Genomic DNA, 26,883 nt, shown 5'->3' with positions numbered 1-26,883 from the left:
GATGCCTCGGGTGATGCACAGACGCTGCCGGCCGCGTTGCTCCTCCTCGACAGACTTCGATTCAAGAGCGTAAAGGGACTTCAACCGGAAACCGAACTTTTTTCTTCGAACTTTTTTCTCCGCACCAAAAGAGGAAAAGGAGACGACCCTCGGTGTCATAAACTGCACGGTTCCTGCTTTTTCTTCATTCACGCGCGCCGCTGGAAATGCGTGAGCTGCCGACCGACGGGGGAGAAGTAAACCGTGTCCGGCGAGGATAAGGGCGACGTCGAGTGATTTTAGGCGAGTCGACGCTCACATAACGGAGTTTGGTCCTTTATCATGGAAGATGTGAGTAGTCACTTCAGTCCCACTGTGTGTGCCTCTTCGCTTTCTGCAGCACTCTGTGCCACTGTTTTCCTATGTTGTGTTGAGATATTTAATGAGAGTGAACACTTGAGTTGGCATTCACTATGTGATGTTATAAACCTCGGGAGAGATGTTACTCCGCGAGGGCGCGACCGAGTTATCAGAGCAAAGTTAGGGCCCACAGAGAAGGTGGCAGTGCGGATTCGACCCGCTATTTTCCCGATAGTCCACATGTAGTTATTAGAGGAATAAGTTAGTTTGGTATTTTACAACAGGGCCATTCTGTCTGCTTCAGTCATTTAAAGTCGACAGTATTTGGCACGAAGCACCTGCCCACCTGTCAATCTCGTCTTCATCAACTTGTTGGTCAGACTCCGTAAGAAGCTCCAGCGAAGACTGCAGAGTTGCGGACTCCGTTTAAAAACAGCCCGTTTTAGTGGAGCGCTACGTGTGGATGCTAATATATACCATTTAGAGCAAAGATGCAGAGCATGTATGAGTCAGATATGCCCTTTGGTAAATTCGGCAGTATTACTATTCCCATTTAGTACATTTATGAACTCCATTTAAACATTACGTTTTGGGCCACACACGCTCCATAACGGTGCATCTCGACAGGGGAGGCTTATCGGGAAAAGGTTTATATTTGACAAATAAGATACACATGGTGGAGTGTACCTATGCCGAATCCACTATAATAGGATAATGTGTTAATGAAAGTGTTAATTCAGGCTTAATATGGTTTTGTGTTTTCATAATAACCGAGTAAATTGTGACTTGTCATATTCATAAACGATGTTTGGCGTGCGAGTGACTATTGGAACGAACTTTCGCAGTTTGACATGTGGTATGTGATTAGAGAAACCAAAAGCCTACATTTGATCCTAAACATGCATTCTTCATAAATAAGCTGCATTAATGTAACATTTTATGAACTGCATATCTCAGTGGAAATATGGCATGTTGCGGAAGCCAACTTGCTATAGAAAAAGGAAGTAGAGACTGTGTGACAGTATGCAGGGAACTTATTGCATGCATTTTCAAGCACACTGTACCCCGCCCTTTGATTGGAACATTAGTTTTAAAAGACAGCAACAAACCGTGATACGTTTAGATGCCTCTCTTTCTCCATCCAGAATCTGATCATTAAATGCACCTTTCATTTTTCTGCCTGCTCTGAAGGCTGTACACTATTACACAGCTACAACCCACATGTCAACTATGTGAAAGAATATGTTCTCTCTAATTCTCACACTTGTCTTTCACAATAAACAAAGTCGGTTGGGAAGTAGTGTTCACTATTAGATAATTATAACTTACTTAATCAAAATATATGTTGAAGTCAAATGTAGGCTAAGCAGTAAGTAGAGCTCAATCTACAAATGGAGCGGATGCTTTTCTACAAGGTATAGACATCAAGAAATACACCAGTCATCCTTCCAGATTTGTAAATGATTTAAACAGGAACAGCATGACTATGAGGTCACTTTGGTGAAGGGGTTTGAATGATGACTTTCAAAGGTTGGATCTTTACATTTTTCATTTATTAACCACATGTTTTGCGGTAGGCGTCAGACAGAGCCTTTCACACAGAGGTGCTGCACTGGACAATATGAGAAATATAATGTGATTATTAAAGATCAAAGCATGTAAATATATTGCAGTTGACACAAAAAAAATACAAATAGAGTATGTTAAAGTCTTTGTTGAAAAAAGAGCACTATCTAGTGGGCTCATAAAGCTTAATGAAGCCTCATTTGCCCATCACTACCTGTCATCCTTCAGGCCTCAGATCAAAAGAATGCTTGTGTAAAACGATGATGTAACACATCGGTGGGACATCTTTGATTTAGCTTTTCAACATATAAGTCATGCAAACCAACTTAGTTTTTTTAGGAAAAGCAACATGGAGGAATGACATCATGAACAACGTTACATTATTAGCAGCCACACTGAGTCTGTGCATGATGGCCCAATATGGTCCTGGAGACACCTGCTGTAGTGAGAGCTAGTATAGAGGCATTTTAAGTACTTTACCAGGTGTTTATAGTTCTATCACTTGGTGGCCATGTTGTCACCGTGAAAGCATGATACAGTCTTGAAACTTTACAGGTGTGCTGAGATCAATTTGCAGACTGAGCTTGAAGATGAGTGGGATTCGAATAAAAGCACGGGGTGTAGGGGGCTAAGGTATGGAAGGGGCCAGTAAAACGCTACGGTACATAACCATCGCTGCGGGGGCTTGTTGAAAGAAGCCTGTATCGATGCTCGCAGGTTGTACAGAAGTGTGACATGCTCCAGTACGACTCTGTGACATACATCTTTTGTAACCTCTTTTGAAAACTAGAAAATGTGCTCAATAGTTGGTGTATAGTTTACATTTTCTGTTTTGTTGTTTGGATATGGTACTGTGATATCTAAATCTGAAATGAAACCAGTGCTTGGTGTTTATGACTGGAAAGATAGATAGTCTGAACACCCACTATTTGGCTGACTGCCTATTGACAGCTGTTTGGCTCTTATGCGTCCCAATGTTTTATTTGTCATTTCCCGTTCTTCTCCTTTTTACTTCTCATTGTGCCTTATCTTCTTTATCTTTCACCCCCAAAACCACTGTGGCCCTTCCATGTCTCAGCTCTGAGTCATCCTTTTATCGCCATCCCACTGACCTACAGTGCACAGTGTGACGTGTCTGCCTGACCCGTTCAGCAAAGGGGAAACAGACTGCCACATTATGTGTCAGGCAGAAAACAATTAACCCTCTCTGATAATCGTGCTGCCATCCAGGCCTCAGCTACACAATGGATGTGTGTCTGTCACACTGTCATCATACTGGGGCACAATTTCTGGGAAAGTGCTTTTTTGAACAAGAAAGAGTGCTCTATAGGGAATGAATGTGTGTTTCTTGAAGTTGTGTAACAAAAAGCTTCCAAAAGATGGAAATATGAGGAAATGCATTTTGCTCATTTCTTCTCACTTTACAAGCTTTTCATTTGGGTTTAAATAGAAAAAGTGGTTTTGTTGTTTGCTTCTCTAATACTTCTCCATATTTCTCACTTTTTATTCTTCCTAATATCATATGTGTCTGCGTCCTACACACATACAGAGTTGCAGAGTTGGTGGACTGACTGTATTTCAGGGTTGTAGAAGTAAAAGTTTGGTCCTTTTTTTCTGCATAGACAATGTCAGGAGGCTGACAGCTGGGATGGACTGTACAAGCCTGTGTACATTACTACGACTCCACAGAAGTCTATAATCACTGAGTTTGGAACGGTGTGCACCAAAGTTAGAGATGAGTCAAAGACTGGGAAGAACAGTTAGGGCTGCAAATGATTGTCCACATTATTGATTTATCTGCAAATTAGTGACTTCATGAATCCATTTATTAATCGTCTATGAAATGACAAAAAAAGTCATAAAAAACGCCTACCGAAACATCCCAGAGCCCAGAGTGATGTTGTTAAATTGCTATTTATTTCCACCGTTGTGCCTTATTTTAGCCGCAACTGTAAGGACAAAACATTTTGAATTCGCTCTGATGGAAAAACAACCCGCTATCGAGTAAACTCCTGTGTTTCTGTGTTGATTCATTTCATTAGAAGAACATTTCCGAACTGGACATAGTGGGGAAGCAGACAAAACCAATATTCAGTTGCACTTGACACTTGCGTCAAGGAATTGACCATTCATAGAAAATGGTTATGGTTAGGCTACATTTGGCAGAAAAGGCTCTTTCATTTGAGGGAGCTCTCAAATAACTTGTACCACCTTAACATAAACAATAAACCTTAGTTTATTCATCAATACAGCACACAATGTGGAGGTTGGGGTGGTGGAGTTCAGCATAGAAACAGTGTCAGTCATAGGTAACTACGCTCTACACCTGCATGGATTTCATACTGAAGGTGCAGTTTGACCTTTAACGCCAGGGCTTCACAAAGCCTAGAGGAAATCTGCCGGTAACACCAGAGGCTTTGTTTACACCAAAATGAATTTCCAGGATACCAGCAGGTGCATTTTTTATATTGCGACCTATATGCGCTTAGTTTCTTCCTCCGCTTAGTGATCCGTTAGATCAGGGGTCGTAGTTATATGGCGTCCCGGAGGACAACGCGTGGCTTCTGCTCGTCAGCGCTCCCCCTGAGACGAGTCACAGCGGGTGGTACGTGTCGACAGGGGTGTTTTCGACCACAAGGGGCAGTTTTCATTATCTCTTCAATGACCAATGGCCAACTGAGAGAAGACGCCACACCCTGGGCTGCCTGCCCCCAGATTTAAAAACGGACCAACATGGCAGCAAGGCATATTAATAAATTATTAGTTCTGTGTTATAATAAAAAAAACATTATATTGAAATCCCTGCACACGCAGTTTTGGCTAAGGCAGTTAGAGGGTTGAACCAACACAAACTGCGCCTGCGATGAATGTGATTGGTTAAGACTAGTCAGCTGAGAGCCACTGTACACAACACAACACAACTGGTGACTGTGAAGCATGAATTAAACAGCTGATAAGTAATACTATGCTTAACTATTCTGGTCAATCTGTGTCACCATACTGTATATGAAAGGAAGCGTTTTTGCATGTTATTTGGGTTTTTTGCACACCAAGGGAATTTTTTTAATATCCCACCACTGTTTGGCTGAGACATCCCATAAGAACTAAGGCATAAAACAGGATGTGAGTCGTGGTCATGATCAGGTATTGCTTCGTCAGTCTTCTGTTGGTGAGTTGCATTCATGTGGCAGTCTTTTTAGATGCTGACAAATGGTTTTCTCCTTAGCCCAGGTCAACTATAGAAATTAGAGCTGAAACGATTTGTTACTAATTGATTCATTAATCAACAGGAAATTAGGAACGGTAAATAATGTGGGCTTCGTAGATAATTGGCAGTCTTTCTGGGGAAAACCTGGTCTTATTAGGAGAGATGGTATTCATCCTACTTTGGAGGGTGCCGCTCTCATATCTAAGAACCTGGACGCAGTTGTTAGCGGTCTAAAACCATGACAACCCAGTGTTGGGATCAGGAAGCAGAGTCGCAGTTTAATACACCTCTCTGCGCTGCCCTTATCGCAGGTACCCAGGAAGCAGAGTGGCAGTCTTACACACCTCTCTGCGCTCCCTGTGGAGCATTTTCCAGCTCAGTTTAGTATACAAACACTGTCTGCCCCACGATCATTTAAATTAAACAGATCAAAAATGAACAGAAGAGGAGCTATAAAGAAAAACTTGATACAAATCAACGCAAAATCTGCGACAATGCAACAATATCAGAAAATAAAATGTGGACTTTTAAACATTAGATCTCTCTCATCTAAAGCTGTATTAGTAAACGATCTGATATCAGACAACCATATTGATTTACTCTGTCTGACCGAAACCTGGCTGCGTCCCGAAGAATATGTTAGCCTAAATGAATCCACTCCTCCCAGTCATATTAATACTCATATTTCTCGAGGCAGTGGTCGAGGAGGAGGCGTTGCAGCTATTTATAATTCAGGCCTATTAATAAACCCTAAACCTAAACTAAATTATAATTCATTTGAAAGTCTTGTTCTTAGTCTTTCACATTCAACCTGGAAAACTGTGCAGTCAATTATATTTGTTATAGTGTACCGTGCTCCCGGTCCCTACTCTGAATTTCTGTCCGAATTCTCAGAGTTTCTGTCAAATTTAGTCCTTAAATCCGACAAAGTAATAATTGTAGGTGATTTTAATATTCATGTGGACAGCGATAATAATAGTCTCAGTATCGCGTTTATCTCTCTATTAGATTCGATTGGTTTTAGTCAGAGTGTACATAAACCTACTCACTGTTTTAATCACACCCTCGACCTTGTTTTGGTTTATGGTGTGGAAATTGATGACTTAATAGTCTTTCCACAGAATCCTATTTTATCAGACCATTATTTAATAACTTTTGAATTCATATTACAGGACTACTCACCACTGGGTAAAAGTGTCTACACCAGATGTTTATCTGATAGTGCTATAACTAAATTTAAGGAAGCGATTCCATCTGCATTTACTTTAATGCCTTATCCTAATATTCAAGATTCCTGCACTAACGTTAGTTTCTCTGAAATTGATCACCTTGTTGAAAGTGTTGCAGGCTCTCTAAGAACAACACTTGACTCTGTTGCTCCTTTAAAAAAGAAGATAATAAAACAGAGGAAGTTAGCTCCGTGGTATAACTCACAAACCCGTGAATTAAAACAAATATCGCGAAAGTTGGAAAGTAAATGGCGCTCCACTAAACTGGAGGAATCTCACTTAGTTTGGCAAGAAAGTCTTAAAACCTATAGGAAGGACCTCCGTAATGCCAGAGCAGCCTATTACTCATCTTTAATAGAGGAGAATAAGAACAATCCTAGATTTCTTTTTAGCACTGTAGCCAGGCTGACAGAGAGCCACAGCTCTATTGAGCCATGTATTCCTATAACCCTCAGTAGTAACGACTTCATGACCTTCTTTAATGACAAAATTATAACTATTAGAGACAAAATCAACTCGCTTGGCACTATTTGTTCATCAAACCCAGGAACCTTACAAACTGTACGACCTGAAATATTCTTGGACTGCTTTTCTACAGTCGACCTTAACAAATTAACATCTACTATTTCAGCATCAAAACCTTCTACTTGTCTTCTAGACTCTATTCCAACTAGGTTACTTAAAGAAGTGTTACCTTTAATTAGCACTCCTGTATTAGATATGATTAACATGTCTTTGTCAGCAGGTTATGTACCACAGTCTTTTAAAGTAGCTGTAATTAAACCTCTTCTTAAAAAGCCCAGTCTTGATCCTGAGGTACTAGCCAACTACAGACCTATATCTAACCTTCCTTTTCTCTCTAAGATCCTCGAGAAATTAGTTGCCAATCAGTTGTGCGACTTTTTACATAATAATGAGTTATTTGAGGATTTCCAGTCAGGATTTAGAGCAAATCATAGCACTGAGACAGCAATGGTGAAAATTACTAACGACCTTCTAATAGCTTCAGACAAAGGACTTGTCTCTGTACTTGTCTTACTAGATCTTAGTGCTGCCTTCGACACTATTGACCATCACATCCTGCTACACAGACTAGAGCATCTGATCGGCATTAAAGGAACCGCACTGAGCTGGTTTAAGTCATATCTATCAGATAGATCTCAGTTTGTACATGTTAATGACAAATCCTCCATGCACACTAAAGTTAGTCACGGAGTCCCACAGGGTTCTGTCCTTGGACCGATTCTTTTCACCTTATATATGCTTCCCTTAGGAATTATTATAAGGAAGCACTCCATACATTTTCATTGTTATGCTGATGATACACAATTATATTTGTCGATCAAACCAGAAGAAACCCATCAGTTAGATAAACTTCAAATGTGCATTAAGGAAATAAAAAGCTGGATGACCTGCAATTTCCTGATGTTAAACTCAGACAAAACTGAAATTATTGTACTTGGCCCCAAAGGCCTCCGAAACTCAATAGCTAAAGACATTGTTACTCTGGATGATGTTGTGTTGTCCTCCAGCACCACAGTAAGGAATCTGGGTGTTATTTTTGATCAGGATATGTCCTTCGATTCTCACATAAAACTAACAACAAGGACTGCATATTTTCACCTGCGTAATATTGCAAAAATTAGGAACATTGTGTCTCAGAAAGATGCAGAGAAACTTGTTCATGCATTTGTTACTTCTAGGCTGGACTATTGCAACTCCTTATTATCAGGCTGCTCCAATAAGTCTGTTAAGAGTCTCCAGTTAGTCCAAAATGCTGCAGCTCGTGTACTAACTAAAACAAATAGAAGAGAACATATTTCTCCTGTATTAGCTTCTCTGCACTGGCTACCTGTAAAATCTAGAATAGAATTTAAAATCCTTCTCCTTACGTACAAAGCTCTTATTGGTCAGGCTCCGTCGTATCTTAAAGAGCTCATAGTACCGTATTACCCGACTAGATCACTGCGCTCTGAGAATGCAGGGCTACTCGTCGTTCCTAGAGTCTCCAAAAGTAGAATGGGAGGCAGAGCCTTCAGCTACCAAGCTCCTCTCCTGTGGAACCAACTCCCAAATGTTATTCGGGAGGCAGACACTGTCCCCTTATTTAAGAGTAAACTTAAAACTTTCCTTTTTGATAAAGCTTACAGCTAGGGCTTACGATGAGACTTTATTCTGCTTAATTATGCTGCTATAGGCCTAGTCTGCCGGGGGATAATACTTTTCCTGATACTCTGAGCTTCTCTCCTCTCTGTCTGAATCATTCATGTCCCATCAATGCATGTTACTGATTCAGCTTCTTCCCCGGAGCTGTTTGTGCTTTGTCGTCTCGCAGGTCTCTGCTGATCGTGGTGGTGCTTGCTGCCGTGGTCCTACATGACGCTTCCTGCTGCTATTGTCACTGTTACTCATATATACTATCACTAGTTTAATAAACTATAAAATTTGTAGCTGTATTGTAGCTGCTATTGCCACTACTCATCATTGATCATGTTTGCCACCATAATTATTATCATTTTCATATTCTGTCACTTTAGCTGTGCTTGTTTCTACTATTCTGTTGTATTAACTGCCTTAACATATACGTCATATTCACATTACTATAAATATTATAGTTACTGTTAGGCTTTGCTTGCATCTCTGGAAGTGTGTCTGTCTGTCTCTCCCTGTCCATCTGTGTGTCTTTTCTCTCTTTCTCTCTCCTTTTCTTCCTCCCCAACCGGTCAAGACAGATGGCCGTCCTCCACAGAGCTGGGTCTGTCTGACGTTCCTGCCTGTTATAGGGAAGGTTTTCGTTGCCACTGTACTCTACAGAGGAATTGTTGGGTCTATGTAAATCATAAATAAGTCATTGAGTGTGGTCTTTACCTACTCTGTAAAGTGTCCTGAGATAACTTTTGTTATGATTTGACACTATAAATAAAATTGAATTGAATTGAATTGAATTGAATTGAACAATCAAATTATATCTAATGTATTCGATATAAGATGAAGTGAGCCGAAGTTGCTCTGTGTGTTATGACCCGCAGCCATAGAATGTTTCTCGCTTCATTAAATTGCCAGAAAACAACTGTAACCCACACACAGACCAGTCTACACACACCAGAAGCACAACACACGCTCCATGTGTGACTCGGACACAGGCTGCAGTTAAGCTATTGTCAAAGAAAGATACAAACAAAACACATTTATGTTTTATTGCAACAAATACTTTTGATCAGACTCTTATATCAGAAATCAGAAACACCATCTCTCACCACCCAGAATGAGAGGGTTAATTATTTCCACACGTTCAAAGTCCAATTGAAAATACTAAATAGTCCAAGAAATGTTTGGCCCACCTTGTCTGTGATGTGGTGTGTGGAACAGAGGCTTTAAACATGTACATAAGCAGGAAAGCTTCAGTATAAAGCTTGTTAGAATCTTACATTGTGTACAGTGATTGACTTGCTTAACAATCCAAATGCAACACTGAGCAATGAGTAAGCCTCTATCTGTTTCTGTTAGCAGGGTGCGGACAGTCTAATCAACCCTGCAGACATGTGAGGAACATTTATTGCAATACACTTGGCTGTGACAACATTGGCAGCAACGACACAAAACAGGAAGTCACACAGCGGGGTCGAGCATCTTTCAATCTGACCATTTCTGAGAACCAGGACCTTTATTTTTTTCATTTCAGCTTTTACAACCTTTTTTTGTGAAGCTTTCAGTCAGACAGACGTGGTGATCTCAGTTATGGTCAATAACTTGCCTTTTATTTAAGGCTAATAACCAACAAAACAATGTATTTGTCCACCCCCACTGTCTTCTTCTAGCTGAAGGAGTAAAGGGTTAGTGAGGGTAAAGTGTGAGCTCCACTGAGGCTTGTGGTGACATCAAGCTGGGCAGGTCAGTGTGAAAACCAATGAATGCCAGATGCTCCCGGACCTAAAACTTCATCAGAAACACATGTCCACTAAGGTGTGTCTCTTCCATGAAACCCTGCGCTCTGTTTTTTCTCTCTCTTTTAAGACCCAGCTTGCATGAGATACCTGAACTTTAGCATTTAGTCATTTTATAACTGCATTACCACTTGACTCTGCATGTTATTTTATTCTGCACAATGCTAGATGACAGTTGATGTTTCAATGTGCACCACAACACCGCAGTTAGGACGGCTTATAGATAGCGCAAACAAGTGCGGGCAGTTTGAGGTAAAAGTTTTGGTCAGGTCTATGTTTCAGTGCAGAGCAGACTTCCTGTGTTATTCCAAAATCGGAGCCCCTAACCTCCTATCTGATAGCACAGCTCAGAGCTATAGTAGTCAGCTGAGCTCTGAGTAATGGAAACCTCTCTGCTCTGTTGCAAGGGTTTGATCAGTGCGATCCCGTGCTCAAGTGTTCCAACCAGCCCCATCATTTCTTTCCATGTTCAACCGTGTCAGAGGCATGCCAAGGCCACTCTGTGCCCAAAGGGTGGTTTTATGGACTGTACAGTACGATTTATTTGCTTAGATTTGACAAATCTGTCCTAGTTGCATTGTCCCCATTTTTTAAAAGTGTTTTTACAAAGTAGCTTTTTCGTTTTTGCTCTTCTCCCTCTCTGTCTGACATGTCTTTCCTCCCTGCTTGGCGTTCCTTTCTTTGCAGCTGCACTGCTGCTGTTTACCAAGTTGAGACACACTTGCAGTTACAGTGAAAGTGGAAAAACAGTTTGATGACCTCCCACCTAATCCCAAAAAAGAAAAAAAAAAGATATCCTGTGGAAGTTCCTCCAACAGAAACAAAGGCTATGAATTTTGCAGACACCTGCATTTCAGTCAGTGTTTCAGTGACCATGAAAAAATGCATATCTGGGTTATATATATACTGTATATATGTATGTGTGTGTTTGTGTGTGTGTGTGTGTGTGTGTGTGTGTGTGTGTGTGTGTGTGTGTGTGTGTGTGTGTGTGTGTGTGTGTGTGTGTGCGTGTGTGTGTGTGTGTGTGTGTGTGTGTGTGTGTGTGTGTGTGTGTGTGTGTGTGTGTGTGTGTGTGTGTGTGTATTGTAGTATATTATGTACTATATTTCAGGTTGAAAACCACAGTGTAGTCTGCTTGGGTTGACAGGAGCTATAGTAGGAGCTATAACAGATTACAATGGTGACCAATTTTTACTAGAAAAGGTGCTTCCTATGTTGTTGCTAGGGTAGTTAGCTTTTCATATCAGCGCTTGTAGCTGTATTAGTTTAAATTTGTTGCTAAAGTAAATATCTATCCATGCTAGTGGAATTCAGCCATGTGTCGTGGAGCATAAGTAGAAGTTGGTTATGTTATGAAGTTAATTAAGCTTTGTTTACACTGGCACGGGCCTCTGCAGATAGCGCACGAGCCACAAGCATACACAGAGGTGTTTAATGCTCAACATGTTCGTAGCAGTATTCTCAAATGCCAGGGGGCGTACCAACAAAATCAAAATCAGAAGTCGTGAGCAGAAGTTAAGGAAAGTAAACTGCTAACAGTAGTTAACACAGACTTACTGCCAACCACTGAATTTGTGTACTTTAATTATTTATGTTACTGTACCTCATCGGCGATTGCTCTAAGACTGCAAGGGTAGCTCAGCTTCCCCTAAAATGTCTCAAAAAAAAGGGGTGAAATATGTACTGCAGTGTGTACATTTCATTGACTAAAGACGCGCTAGAAAGCCTTCATCTTTTGTTCAGAATCAGCTCCTTATCACAGGTAACAGGAGCAACTTCCTTCTCATTCATCCCCACAGCACCACAGCACTTTACACAGTCAGACACTCAGCTTCTACTGACTTCAATGGGGAAGCATAGAGCGGGTTGTTCCACTGCAGCCAAACTAGACGCTCATTGGATAAATGCTGGGCTTTGTTCCGCCCATCGGAAGCTCAGTGTCTCTGGGGGTCTATGGGACAGTGGGCTAGCCCGGATGCTCGGCTTCTGCATGAGCGAATCAGCGATCTTGAAGAATAAACATCCAGAGGAGCATTTTCCAAGTTTTTCATTCCGTTGTTCTGAACTGATCCGGAGACTTAATCGATCCCCAGAGACTTTGTCTTTGTTAAAAACGACTAGCGTTGTGTTTGGAGACTCTGTACTGTCACTCTGCGGTTTCTTTCCCCAACGAGCAGCGGCAGCTGTGGAGCTTCTCCCCCGTCACGATCACTCACACTCACAGGCGGTCACACTTCACAGTAGCCTGGCGCAGCAGCTCCAGCTGGGCCAAGAACGTTTAAGCAGCCTAGCTCTGCTGCCATTGAGAGGACACTGGTCAAGTCTCTGAAAAAGACGCCTAGTTGGTACGACAAGGTCACAGATCATTTTCTTGAAAAGGAACGAAGGGTAGCATTTACGTATAAATAAACAAACGCATTTATGATGTAGGCCGGAAAGATGAGCTTCCACTCCTTGAAAGACCAGCAGCCGCCACTGCTGTTGCTTGATTACAAGTTGAAATTACTTTAAACAACTCTCTATTTTTAAAGTCCCAAGACACGTGTTAAAGTCAAGTCTAAACTACTCTGCTATTAAAAATATTTATATAATAGTTTTCCCATAGAAAATAAAAAAAGCTGGAAGCGCATCAACTGTTTCTCCCTCATTGAGCAATTTTGCATCTGGTGTCCTACTGGAGGTTGACAAGCAGGCCCGAGGTTTAAAGAGAAGTGTAGCCATCGGCCTACATGTTTGAGCCGGCATTCAGACAGGAGGCAGCGGAGCCCCTTGGGCGGATCGCCTACTTGTAGTATGGCAGGTGTCAGTGTCTGAAACAAAATTCAACGTTGCGGACATTGTTTCAGTTAACCAACTTCCATCTGTGATGGAGGTATCAGTGACTAATTTTAAGCCGAACCATGATCCATTTCTAACCCTAACAAAGTTTTGTTGTTCCAAACTTAAGTAGTGAGGTTTCACAATCTTAAATATGTTCAATATGTGATTACCGCATTCAGGCGTTTCAGTAACCTGACTCCTCCAGATGGATTGATTCACATTTTCTCAGCATATCCATCTGGGAATTCTCATTTGGAGATCTTTTGGGAAGGGGCGAAAATACTGGTTGCTGATTGGATAAACCATCTGTCTATCACCAACCTACGAGCCAAACCAACCAATTAGATCAACAAAGCGTGTGACGTACTAACAGCGGCAAAGCTCAGAATGTAAACAAAATGTGGGTAAAGGATATTTTTGTTTGTGTAACATGAATTTACGGATCAAAGGCCCAATTTCAGTGGAGCTCAAAAATCAGGATGGACTCACAAGGCTAGCATTTTATTGCCACCCTGTGCCACCGTGCTGCCGTTTCACAGCGTTAAATAAAACAGTCTTATATGTCTTCTGTAAATGTGTGTTTTTTCCACACCGTCTGGCAAAATGCATCTTCTTTCCAGTGTGGTGGCTATTTGTACTGTTCAGGCGAACCCGCTCAGCCAGTCAAGGGTGTGATGATGTAATTTTATGTGCGCCCACCCTCATGCTGAGCAGAAACCTAGCTTGAGTGTTTTGACTCACAGTTCCCTTGCAATAGAGCTACAATGTCTTCGAATCATTCCAAATACTTCAAAACTGATCTGTGGAAACACAGCAAGCGCTCACGTCGAATTTAAGCGACCATTCCTGTGATGTCGCTAGCATATTTAGCTTTTTAATGTTTGTCGCTCACAACCACATTGACTTACATTGCAACAATGCTCACATAAACGGCTAATTGTGCAAGATTTAAATTATATAATCTTGGTATTTGGACTGTGTAGAAGTGTGTTATGCTGGAGGAGCAGTTTGAGAAGATTGTATCTGTAGATTTTTTCTCTTGTAAATGAAATTATTATATTTACTGTTTTTCTTCATTTATTAACAAAACACACAGACATTTTTTGCAGGTAGCCTGTGCTGGTTGAAGACAGCAACATTCTGTATCCTTTTCGTTATGAATTTAAAATGTTTCAGTTCCCTTATATTTTGCTCACAGTTTCATTATTTATCACACTAGTACAAGTGTGTTTCGGTTGTGTAGCAGCCGCTGCTTTATTTGTGTCCTATGCCCTTTTTTGGTGCTTGAAAACAGAAGCGACCTGCTCTCACTTATTACCCATCTGTGGACAAATAGTGATGGGACAAATCATGTAGGAAGCTAATGTACAGAGCACAAAGAAAATACTATCCAAAGGTGTTATAGTCTGAGGTGAGATGTGTCTGTTTTCAGAAAAGAGTCTTAATAAGAAGTGAGAGCTGTTGCTCTTAACAGACCTCTCACTCACTGTAAAACCTTGAGCCAAGATTAAAGTGATCACACAACCACATTTCTTTTTCTCAGACTTAGTAGGAAGAAGGAATTACATTACAAAGAGAGTGGCCGATGCAGTATTGTATAGCAAGTGGGCTTAGAATGTGGAAAATGATTGGTCTCCCTGCCCTAGAACATAGAGCAGATACTATTTGATGTTGAACATGTTTATATCCATATGTAGCGGATTTTTTTGTGTGAAAACAAGACAAAGTCATATTATAAGCTGATGTCCGTCTGTGTCACGCAGATATTTACTCACCCTTACTCAATATGTGTCCTGCAACATACAAATTATGTTACACCAGACACTGCTGGTGTAGTAAAACACCAACTGTTTTCTATGTAAGACCATAGACTGTATAGACATAGTCTCCGTGAGGTCACCCATAGGTTTCGAAAAAGCTGTTGTGAAGCTCAATGTGGGTGGCTCCGGCCATCGCCATCTTGGCAGTGCCTAACACTTCTAATTCAAACATGAACAAAGACATGGAGCACGGGTGGAGCTGAGGGGAGGCCCAAGGAAGCCTACAGTCTGTGCTAGCCGCCTGTGATGGCACCCACTTGTCAGTCAAAGCAGCATGTCCCTAATTATGTAGAACTCTAAGCCTTAGGAAAACTTCAATGGCTGAGTTATATTCAAAATATTATATATATATAATATTCAAAAACATTGACAAACATTATTGTGTCAGGATACACTACTGCTGAAATGTGTCCAGTCTCCAGAGATGCAGCAGTTTTATCACATGCTGTACCTTCACAACTATCTCTTATCTGTGCGCTACGACTGTAAAAATGACTTGATGCATCTATTTTTTTTATGCACATAAGTCTGTTGAGGATAAATGCCTTTTGGCTGTTGATGAATTTGGATTATACATGATGAGGTTGCAGATTTTATAATGTGCATATAAAGCTAACTATCAAATCAATACACCAGTCCTTTTCTAGTACAGGTATACTATGTAATACCAATTACTGAACAAACTGTCAAACCGAAAGTGACAGTCTGAACTCTGCTAGTGGTGCGTGCTTTGAGTTTGATTTCCTTCCTCTATCATTGCAGGGTGCAAAAGAGGACCCAGCCCAGAGTAAAGAGCCAAAGTTCCTGGGTAAGGCTGGCTGGGTGAAGAAGGCCCCCGGCAGACTGTTGGCGAGCTACAAGGACCGCTACGTCCATGTGGAAAAGACTGAGATTGTGGTGTATGAAAATGAGGTATTATTTCTGCCACAAGTTTTGTCTCTGCTTTCAAAAAGCTCTCAAGATGAATATAAAACAGTTGCATGATTGTCAAGAATTTGCCACTATATCCAACTCTACAAAGACAGTTGGTTGAAATCATGTCATTTTTATCCTGTAATTTATGGATAGTTAACCTGTAAATTTGTGTTGCAGGACCGGCAGAACTGCTTAGAGAGGCTTGACCTGGAAAACTATGAAAAATGTCATGAATTAAAGAGCCCCTTCAAGAAGAAGCACAGACTGGTACTGATCCGATCTCCCAAGCATGGAAATAAGGTGAGCTGGGAGATGCTTCAGGTGGAACAGAACTTTGTGTTATAAAGCAGTGTTTTACAGGGTTCCTACGCAGTATGTAAAAGTATAGAATTTAATGTGAGTCATTTCCAGGTCTGGATCAGTTTGCAAAAAGGGAAAAGAGTTTAGAGAAACGTTTGTGTTGTTTCACGACTATTATCTCACTTTCTAAAATAAAATATATTAATATCTACAAATCAAATCAAGTTTACTAACGCAACATAGTCGACCTGTAGATGATATGAAACTAATCAAACTGGCTGTGGAATGATGTCTGGTTACCATGGTTACCGCTTGCTGTGCTACTGCGATTCTCATTTATTGATTTCTTTCCATACGTGTCATCACATTTTATGATTTATTTTTATTAATCTTATTATTTTATTCATATAAAAGTATGTTCACTTCATCTAAAAGCCAATGAAGCAAAGATGTCTTCTTTTGTAGTTCCCTGGTTAAGTTTACAGCTCTACTGTGATCTGTAGGGGTTGCAGGTACACAGTTGTTAATTACACTCTTTTAGCATTTACTTTGAATAAAATATTATGCTGTAAAATCCTCCGAGAAGGCTTGAAATTTGAGTCTGGAAAAGTATGGTATTATGAAATGGAAATTGTGTAGGAACCCTGGTTTTAATTTAATAGGCGTGTGACTGCCAACATACAATAGCTCCAACTGTCGGGTTTATATTTTTTCAACAAATTGCCTGCAGCAGTTTACCTTAAGCATGTAGGTGAGAAGCACAAAATCCTATAGATCAGTGTCAAAATGATCAATTCTTGGGCAAAATTAATTTGCACTACACTTTCTCTTAATTGATCTATAATCTGTACAATATTTCAAGTTCTTCTCCAAGTGCTATTAATTCATCTCCACAGTGTAATAATGTAACAGCTCCAGATGTAGAAAAGCTTCAGTGGCTTTCTGTAGCATGGAAAGAAGGAAGTGATTGTGAACAAGGAAAACATGTAAAGTTAAATGAATAACTAGCATAGGGAAACATGTACTAACAGGCAGAACAAATAAACTGAACCAAAACATGCTCCGTATGTTTGCCCTTTCCTGTAGTAAGTTTAAAAAAACCCACTTAAAATCCCCTTTTAGCTTGAACCCGCCCCCTTCACAAATTCAGAGATGCATCTGAACCCTGACACACTGGGTAACAGAATGGGTACAGAATCTGATATCTGCAAACAGAAGTAGGAAATCATGAAGTTTAATCGTGCTTTAACAAGCCTCATGTGAGAGATAATTCATAACTCATTACAAAGATGATTCCTGACAGAAAAGTAAGTCAAATCGCTTCTAATAAAATAATAAACATCTTACTACTTTTCCACTTTAAAGCTGCACTAATTAATATGTTTTATTGAAAGTGGATACAATTAGAACTTGTAATATTAAAGTGGCTCATAGTTACAAACCAGTCACAACGTCCTGGGCTGAAAAATGAAGCCAACGTTAAAGTGCCAAAAACTGCAGTTCTTTGAAACGCCACTTCAGGCATCCCCATAGAGCCCCTTGTTAAAATGCCCAACAAATAAACATGTTTATAGCCTGATGCAAAAAAACCTCTTTGAGCTTTGTGCTTCATTTTGGCTTTTTCACAAACCTATGCGTGATGTAATGGAGTCTCAGATTTTTTAGACAGTCCATTTTACAAAACTGATATTGCTGTCTAACAGACATTAATGCGTCAGTTCAATAACTTTACAAGCCTTCTATATTTGTGCTACTATTAGCACAAATATCTCTGCTCAGAAATCTGGTCTTAGATCAGCCATTTGCTCAAAGGCGTCAGCGTTCTCAAGGAAATATGGACATACTAATATATGAGTTACCTCTTCAGCACAGTTTCATTTGGGCTATGGGCTGTTGTCACTTCCTCATTGAGGGGCGGCTGTGGTTCGGTGGAAGAGTGGGTCGTCGTCTGTTCCAGAGAGCAGTTCGATCCCCAGCTCCCCCGGTCTGCATGTCGAAGTGTCCTTGGGCAAGCACTGAACCCCGAATTGCTCCCCGCAAGTCCATTACTCATTGAGGTCAGCTTTAATTTTTGTGCTGTGGCTCTAACAAATTGAGTGAATAGTTTTTAATGTATTTAGCTTGTTTGCTTATTGTTAAGATATATATTTGACATATTTTGTTACATTGAAATTGATTAGATTAGATTTTTAAGCAATCACCGACCCTCATCCAGAGCATTGGAAGAGTGAGAATCATTAAAGCCGGACCTATTGTTATTTTAATATTAAAGGCATACTATTCAGGTGTTGATGCTTAATGTTTGTAAACACAACAATAAAAGTTACCCCCACCCCCACCCCCACCTTATTGACACCAGAAATGTGTTTCCCCTAACCGCAGTTGCCAGAACACGTTGCATTAACTGCAGCATCAGATCATCACATCACGTTTGGAAAGAGCTTTGTCAGCTTGTCGTTTCACTTACATCTTTTCTTGGTGTCCCCCATTTCTCCTAGCTTCCACTAGGATGGGTGCTTGTGCATGTGTGGGGGCTACACACAAGTGATGGGCAAATGAGGCTTCATGAACCATTAGTTGTATTTGTTGGGGCCCCTAGATGTAGCTCTTTGTTTAGAGAAAAAGGCTCAATAAATGAGAATTCAGTGTAAGTTCAACTCTTTGTTGAACAAAGAGCACCATCTAGTGGACTCATAGAGCTAAATGAAGCCTGATATGCCCATAACTACTCATCACTCCTACACACCCAGTGCCTAAATGCTGATGCCTACTGTTAGGGAATACTTTATTGTGGTGCCAAAAAGAAGACAAAAGTCCTGTATGCCTGATACTGAAGGAGTTTAATTACCTGACCAAGGAGAACAGAAGAGTCGTCAACACAAAGTAGTGCGTGAAGCCACTTCACTTCTAAGGCTCCAACAGCAAAGATCAGATTCTTATAGCAAGAGGCTATATATTTGCTATCATACATAAACGTGACATTAAGGAAGTGACGCTGAGTGAAAGTTAAAGTTTCTTCTAGTCAGACAAGTTAGTTATATGTTGAGGATGTCCTCTTACCTTTTCTTAGTCGGCAGTAGCTCAGTCCATAGGTGACTTGGCTGGGATCCGGAGGATTGCTGGTTTGAGTCCCTATGTGCACCATGAATGGAGTCGTTCACCCTCGCTCTATCATCGCTCCATCAATTGCATGTATATAGGTTCTGTGTGTGTATTTCGGGCCTGTGTGTGTGTCTAAAATGAAAAAATAATAATAGAGTGGAAAATTGAACTATTGTGGGACAAATAAAGGAATTCTTCTTCTTCTTAGCTTAGATAACAGTGAGTGTTATCATTTTAACCAGTCTCAGATTGAAGGCACCAAGAGATCGTGGCTGGCTCCAGAGAGTTTTCAGGGCAGACTAACTGACACGGAAGTAATCTAACACAAGTCCTGTGATTAAGAGCTGCCCACTATACTATAGAAGGATTGAACATGAACACAAACTGCCTAGGGAAAATGAAATCCCCCCTATCAGCCACAAACTTTGTCACGATACCATTTTTCCTTGCTGATTACGATTGGCTACCTGAACTTGCATATTGACTCCATACCAGGACATTTAAAAAAAAAATATATATATATATATATTTTATATTTTGTACTCACTACAAATCTCATTTGGCTATAAAAAATGTATTCATTGTCTACGGAGCAGCCAGACTTTCTTTTGTGGTTGTTGGCTTTGAGAGAGAGCAGCTCATGTTCACACATATTGATTGACGTTTATAGGACATAGAAATAACATATTGGAATACTACTTTTAGGTAGTGTTCCCTTTTAAATGCGACCTGTTTTTACCTAAATTTGCGCTATACTACTTCTGCTATTACTTTTGTTTTGTTTTTTCCTGTTAACCTTATGAAAGCTGAGACTCAACCAAATGTTTATTGTCTCTGTGATTCTCCCATAAAGGGAAGTTAAAATAAAAAAAGGGAAATGTTGGTATAAAACTTTGTTTTGCAAGTTGAAATAACATCATTCAACGTTTTAAAACAATCCCCTTTTTGTTAAATTCCTGAGTTCCTGAATCCAGAAGTTGGTATTCTGTTATTGTTGTTGAGTGTGAATGAAGTGAGTGGGACTGAGCAGGATGTGAAGAGCTACTTGGCTGCCTCTTGTTTTCTCCGGGGTAACCCTCTTCAGCTCTGGCACTGCATGGCTGAACGATGCCAAAAAGAGTTCCTTAAAGCAGAGCAGCAGCCAACAAACCTGCAGCTGCTTTTTGTCACAGTTAAGATACCTTAAAGGGGACCTATTAGGTTTTTCCTTATTTTGACATAAATATAATGTTACATTGTGGGATAATCATATCAAACATGGCATAAGCTTCAAATAATGCGGTAAACTTATGTAAAAGTTATCTAACCTAACCCTCTGAGTAAAAACCCTTTTTTTCTGCTCTCGTCTCGAGGTGATGTCAACCCGATTTCTTTATATTACATACAACACTGCAGTGTTTACATGACAGATGTTTTTAATTTGTCCCAAATTTGTTTGATTGTGTAGTTTTCGATTTGCTGTTTTTTTCAGTGCAGAAAGGCAATGATGGATGGTTCTAGCCTTGCGAGACCATCCTGATCTCTGAGCTCCATTGTATTTTACTCTCAGATCAGTCTGGTAACCTGGGGCAGAGAAAATTTGGAGAAGGTTGCCAAAGTGACCAAACCAATTCGCATTGGTTTTGAGGCAGCTTGAAGTGTGACGCAACGAGAAGCGACTATTCAGTGTAAACAACGGTGGCCTCCACGGAGGAGATGAGCGCAGACACCTGAAATTGTGCCTTTTATTCGTAAATTCACATTACACAAACAGCAAATATCCTTTACCAACATGTTGTTTACTTTGTCTCGAGGCTCTGTTAGTACGTCATACGCTTTCTTGATCTGATTGGTTGATTTGGCCTGTCTATCATCAACATAGATGATGGATATGCAGAGCAAATGCGAATTTACGCAAATCAATCCATCTGGTGGAGTCAGGATAAGATGGTACAGCGACGCTAAGAGCACAGATGAGTAAGACCAGGAAATGCTGAGCCATTAGAGCAGAGTGGGCATTTTCAGGAGTGGGGCAGGTGCAAGAGACAGGTGCTTCAACAGAATATCTAAAGTCTGGATACAGATGCAGCAGCCATGAGAAAAATAATGTGTTTTTTGAACATTGAAGCATGTGAACATGTTGCAGCAGAAACACAAAATGCAAGTCATACTTGTTTAGTTAAGATACTCAGAAGTGTTACGTTAGAAGAGGCAGAGTGAGTGATTATTAGTCAGTTTGATTAGTTATACACTATTGTTTTGAGTCAGGAGAAATTGTCCAAATTCTCTGGTTTCAGCCTCTTCAATGTGAATATTTTCTGGTTTCTTTCCTCCTCTATGACAGGAAACTGAATATCTTTGAGTTGTGGACAAAACAAGACGTTTGAGGACGTCATCTTAGACTTTTGGAAACACCGATCTACATTTTCAACAATTTTCTGACATTTTACAGATTAAAAATGAATAGAGAAAATGATCAACAGATTTATCCAGAATGAACAAAATAATTAGTTGCAGTCGTAATTATTTTTGAAATGACTATTCTGAAGTTTCTCTGCTTTATGTGACTGACAGGTCCATGATGTGAAGTTCCAAGCTCAGACTGCAGAGGAGAAGGAGGCTTGGATTAAAGCTCTGATTGACGGCATCAACCGAGCAAAGAACAAAATCTTCGATGAGGCAAACATGCATTTAATCCACACACAGAATCAAAAGTCTCTCTTAATTTCAGTCAATGACATCCTGACTGAGCTACTAAAGGCTCAGTTGGATCACCTGGAAAAGTCAATGAATGAGCTTAATGTTTTCACAGGTGACCGTTGATGAAAGCAGTAATTTAGAGCATGTAACTCGAACAAGACCCAAAGCGAACCCTAACCGGCGGCCACCGACCAGAATACACATGAAAGAGGTTTGTGTGTGTGTGTGTGTGAATGTGAGAACCCATTCATTAATTTTGATTTCAAGAGTATTTGACTATGTTTATAGGTATAAATATGTATAAAAAATAAACTGTATAAAAACAACACAATGAATTTACTGAACCACAGGAGGAACAGTGTTATAGTGAAGAGTGCAAAGGGTGCAGGAATGCATATGGAAGGATTAATGTAACAGGTTTCTTTATATACATGAGGTAGGTGGACATGACAGTATATATAGTAAAGTGTGCTTAAATTTATAATGACAGTGATATTCACATGTTAAAAACAGCGTGTCTTTAACTGTGAAATAGCCTATAGGATTTACAGGTACAGTGGATGTTAGTTTTACAAGGTTGTTGCACACTGATTGTTCCTGACACTATGTGACACTATCTTTTTTTTTCCAGGTAGCTGTTGTGTCCTCTGATGGTATCCTGCGTTTGGATCTGGATCTTGAGAATGCCTTAATGCCTAATGGGACCCATCATGCCAGTGTTGATGGCAGTGAAAGCCCCAAAGAGGCAATCGCAGTCCCAACTCCTCCGTCCACTGCCAGTGAAGCTGCAATGAAGGAGGAGGAGGAGGGGGCTCAGACTGAGCCAGATGTCAGTCCCCAGAAAAAGGTCATCAAACCTCCCATGCCCCCTACCAAAGAGGCTAAAACATGTTCAACACCTGAGGATGAACCTGATAAGGATGATGGCTCAGAGAAAAAGGTCTGTTTATTGCTAAATAACCTGTATTATACAATGCAGAAATATTTGTGTCTGTCTTTCTGTCTGGATAAAATGTCAAATATGATGTTTTTAAGGTCCTGAAGCCTCCTATGCCTCCATCTAAAGAAGGCAAACCCTGCGCTTCACCTGTTGAAGAAGCTTCAGAGGAGGCCAATGCTGAGAAGATGTCTGAAAAGAGTCCCGATGCCAAGAAAAAAACAGGCCCACCACCAACCCCTCCCAACAAACCCAGCTCCAGCAGCTCCATAGGGAACCTGGCAGAGGCCTCACAGTCCAGGCCTAACTCCCACCCTCCTACCCCTCCATCCAAAGAGAAGAAACCCTTGCAGTGTGCTGTGGAGTCAGACCAAGAGGTCCAAGGCATGACTGAGGAGAATAAGGAAGAGGGCAATAGGAAGGAGGAGACAGAAACAGCCATGGAAAGAGATGAGACCATTTCTACAGAAGCTCTGTCTAGTGTCAGAGAGGATCACCCTGAGAGTTCCAGCACAGCACAGGTTTCTGAAGATTCAGAGGAGACTGTGCATAGTGACATAAACAAAGTGTCCGACAATGAGCCACAAATACACACAGAGCCACTCAGAAAAAGCCCCAGTCCTCCTCCAACCCCCAAGAAAAAGCCTGACAGACCTGTTCAGTCCAACACGCAACACACAGACGGCGACACAACAACAACAACGCAGACTGATGAGGGACAGGACCCTACTGTATTTCTACAAACAGCCTCAGATACCTCAGCCAGTTCTCCTCAAGCAGAAGAGGCACCACCCAAGAGTGAAGTCCCCTCAGTAGTTGTCTCTTTCTCTTTGAATGATCCAGTCACAGACAGCCTCAGCCTGAGTCCACTGCTCTGTCGCTTGCCCGGCGAGAAGAAAAAGAAGACAGAAGAGAAATCTGTAGACAGCGGTCAGCACTCAGATGATGACAGCGAAGGCTCTGGGAGCGAAGACACACTGGCGACTTCCACAGCTGCGTTGAGAGGAAGCCACGCTGGTCTGGATGCGTTGGATGCCAGCGAGGAGGACATTCAGATCCCCGTCAGTGTAAAGCCGAAACAGGCCCCACCCAAGCCTCAGGTTAGACCAAAGGTCTTTCCCTGCCGGCGCTCTGATCCCACTCCTCCTCTCAAACCTTCAGCCAAGTCCAGGTCAGCCTCCAGTGGAGATCTACTCTCTGACTCTTCACTCTGTATTCAAGCGAAACAACATACCAGAGTTGTGGCTGGAAGTGATGATGCCATTAAACTCGAGACCGAAGTGGCGCTGGAGATGGAAAAGACGAGAGAGCTGCTGAGCAGAGTATCGCAATCCCAGGGGGGAGGTGACGGGGAGATCATGCCAGAGGATCTGCTGGCCAAGGCCATGGAGAAGCTGAAGAAGGCCGACCATGTCCTGAGGGAGGTCAATAAACTGAAACTTGCAAAGACCTCAAGCAACAGGAAGAGCTGGTGAATGTCAGTCATATGAGATTGACTTGGAACCGACCATTAGCTAAACCCCTTTCCTGAACAGGATTTGTCCAATCATAGCTTAGCCACCTTAAATAGAGTTAAATTCCCTCTCCTTCCATCGCCCCCCCAGGTACGGTAGTCAACAGCGAGAGACAAATAACACTTTGATCACTTATTACTCATATTACTGCTTAGTTTTGTATGACCGCTCAGCGAACTACGTCGCTCATCTTTCTTTCAATCAGCCAGGAAGCAAAAGAACAAGCAAGACCTGTTGCTTGTGCAAGTACATTCTGGTATGAAACACAGGCGTTGTAAGGCAAGTTTTTTTTATAGCACAATCCAACAAGGTCATTTAAAGTGCTTCACATAAAACATTAAAAGCATTGGAAATAAACCCATATAAAATGACATTAAAGAACAATGGAAAACATATAAAAAGACATTCAAGTAAAATTATTACAATTTAAAAAAAAAAAAGTCAATTGTAACTTCACATCTGTCTTCCCACTTCTCACCTACTGGAAACAAAAGTGATATTCTGTAGGGTATACAAAGACTTTGGAGGGTAGTGTCTTTTTGCCTTTAAAAACTAAAACACAATAGCAAAAGTGTAAGGAATAGATTAAATAGTGTGTTTATCTGTTGTAATGTAAAGTAGGTCTAACCTGCAATAGATAGCATCCCTGAATAACTTGCTTACAGTAGTACAGCAGCTGAGCATTATTTCTTTCAAGTAGCCTAACATCTACTAACCACATTCATTTGTGAGGTTAAAAAAGAAGCCCCATTCACAACACACATCCATTTGGCTATGTAGTATTTTGCCACTGTGTGGAGGCCGGTCCTAGATGCTATTAGAGTTTAGAGTAATGTTAGCAGCTTGGTCCTGTTCTTTGGATTTGGGAAGCTGGTAAAATTGACAGTTGAGAAGCTGTTTTTGTCTTCCTCTGACTGAAATCAGAGATCCACTGGTTTCCTGTGACCCTCTAAAGGATACGTGGTTAGACCTAATGAAGAGAAAGGAAAGTCTGGCAGGTGTAGCAGCATTGGCTAAATTAGAATAGATAATTCTTAGGGTTTAGCGAACGGTTAGTCGGTGGACTTTTGCAGAACGACAGAAATCGCTAATTTTTCGATGGTTATGCAGCACATGCAAGTGTTCGCTCATAATTAACTAAGTGCAATTATTTTTAGTTTATCTTTCTCTGCAGCTGAAGGTAATGCTTAATGTTCCACTGTGTTTGTTTTTTGTTATATATATATATATATATGAAGAATCCTTCATTTTCAAGAATGATTACTTGAAAGTTAATCAGATAATGAGTCACATAATGACAAAGCATTTCTGGCAATACATTGAGAACATGCAAAAAAAAGTACTAAAACGTGTTAATACCAAATTTCACAAGTGGTTTTAATAGCTAACTCATCTTCTTTGTGGATTTAAGAGGCTTTTTCTCTCATTTTCAGATACCATGTTATTTTTTGGCAGTTGATATGAGGGAATGTGCATGTACATAATGTATACTTTTACTACAGCATGTGCTGTTTATTGTTGATGAGGAAAGATGTACCAACCTAGCTCAGGAGATTTCTGAAATGAATATTTTCAGACTAATCATGTGATTAAAGCAAAATGAAGAACTGCTTCGCCACATAGAGCGATGGCAGTTTTGTTATTAATAATATGTTTTGCATACTGATATTGTATATAGCATAGAACGAAGCTAAGCAAAGCTTGTAGCAACCCTTTGGTTCCCACTGCCCCTCTTATACTTTGATTTTACATTCATCTGATTATATGAGGGATATGTGTTCCTCAGTGATGTTCCTCGCAATTCTCATCATGAATATCCTCTATTATTCCCCAATGCTTTGTGAAAAGACATGATGATAGTGTTTGAGAGCTATTTTAAATATGTGATGCTATTTAGACGATGCATTTTCTAACATAAGATATCATTTTGTACTCTTTGATACAATTTGCTATTGCCCGAATAAACAAAGGGAAACTATCTGTTTACGCGTTGTGTCTTTTTTATCTCTAAAAAGCATTGTAAATATGTATTTAATAAATTATGAATTATCTATTCTTATTTATGAAATATGCTCTATCATCGGTTTCCTTTTATAGAAAGATCGGTTGAAACCTTGCTGAAAACTGCCAGTTTGATTTAAGGCTAGCCACATAAAATGTTTGTAATTTAATGCTCAACCACCTGCCGACCACTTGTGTTGTCTTAAAAAGAAAGTTTGTTAAAAATGAATTTTACTAAGCAAAAAATGGCAAAAAACATTTGCTCGTGTTAGTGACATTCTTAAATTGGATTTGCTACTTTTATCATTTTAAAATGGAATACCTTTTTGGATTTTGGAGGGTAGGTTGGTCATAACAAGTAAAAATGGTAAAATAAGTACTCAGATCTTTCACTTAAGTAAAAGTACTAATATTACAGTGTAAAAAAATACTCTGTTACAAGTAAATGTCCTATATATATATATATATATATATATATATATATATATATATATATATATATATATATA

At 40.4% G+C, this 26,883-nt stretch overlaps 1 protein-coding gene across 1 annotated transcript; it reads left to right on the top strand.

Moving 5' to 3' along the window:
• Window positions 1-43: 43 nt before the first annotated feature.
• plekho2 (pleckstrin homology domain containing, family O member 2) lies at window positions 44-26,351 on the top strand. The gene is made up of 7 exons (XM_083940441.1): window positions 44-330; window positions 15,689-15,838; window positions 16,019-16,141; window positions 21,797-21,901; window positions 22,035-22,133; window positions 22,554-22,862; window positions 22,958-26,351. The coding sequence occupies exons 1-7, from the start codon at window positions 322-324 to the stop codon at window positions 24,332-24,334; spliced, it is 2,172 nt and encodes a 723-aa protein (XP_083796567.1). The 5' UTR covers window positions 44-321; the 3' UTR covers window positions 24,335-26,351.
• The last annotated feature ends 532 nt before the right edge of the window (window positions 26,352-26,883 follow it).

The sequence above is a fragment of the Echiichthys vipera genome, assembly GCF_963691815.1.
Source record: "Echiichthys vipera genome assembly, chromosome: 1".
Classification (NCBI taxonomy): Eukaryota; Metazoa; Chordata; class Actinopteri; order Perciformes; family Trachinidae; genus Echiichthys; species Echiichthys vipera.
The sequence above is the reverse complement of the archived record's forward strand: the minus strand, read 5'-3'. Positions and strand labels throughout refer to the sequence as shown.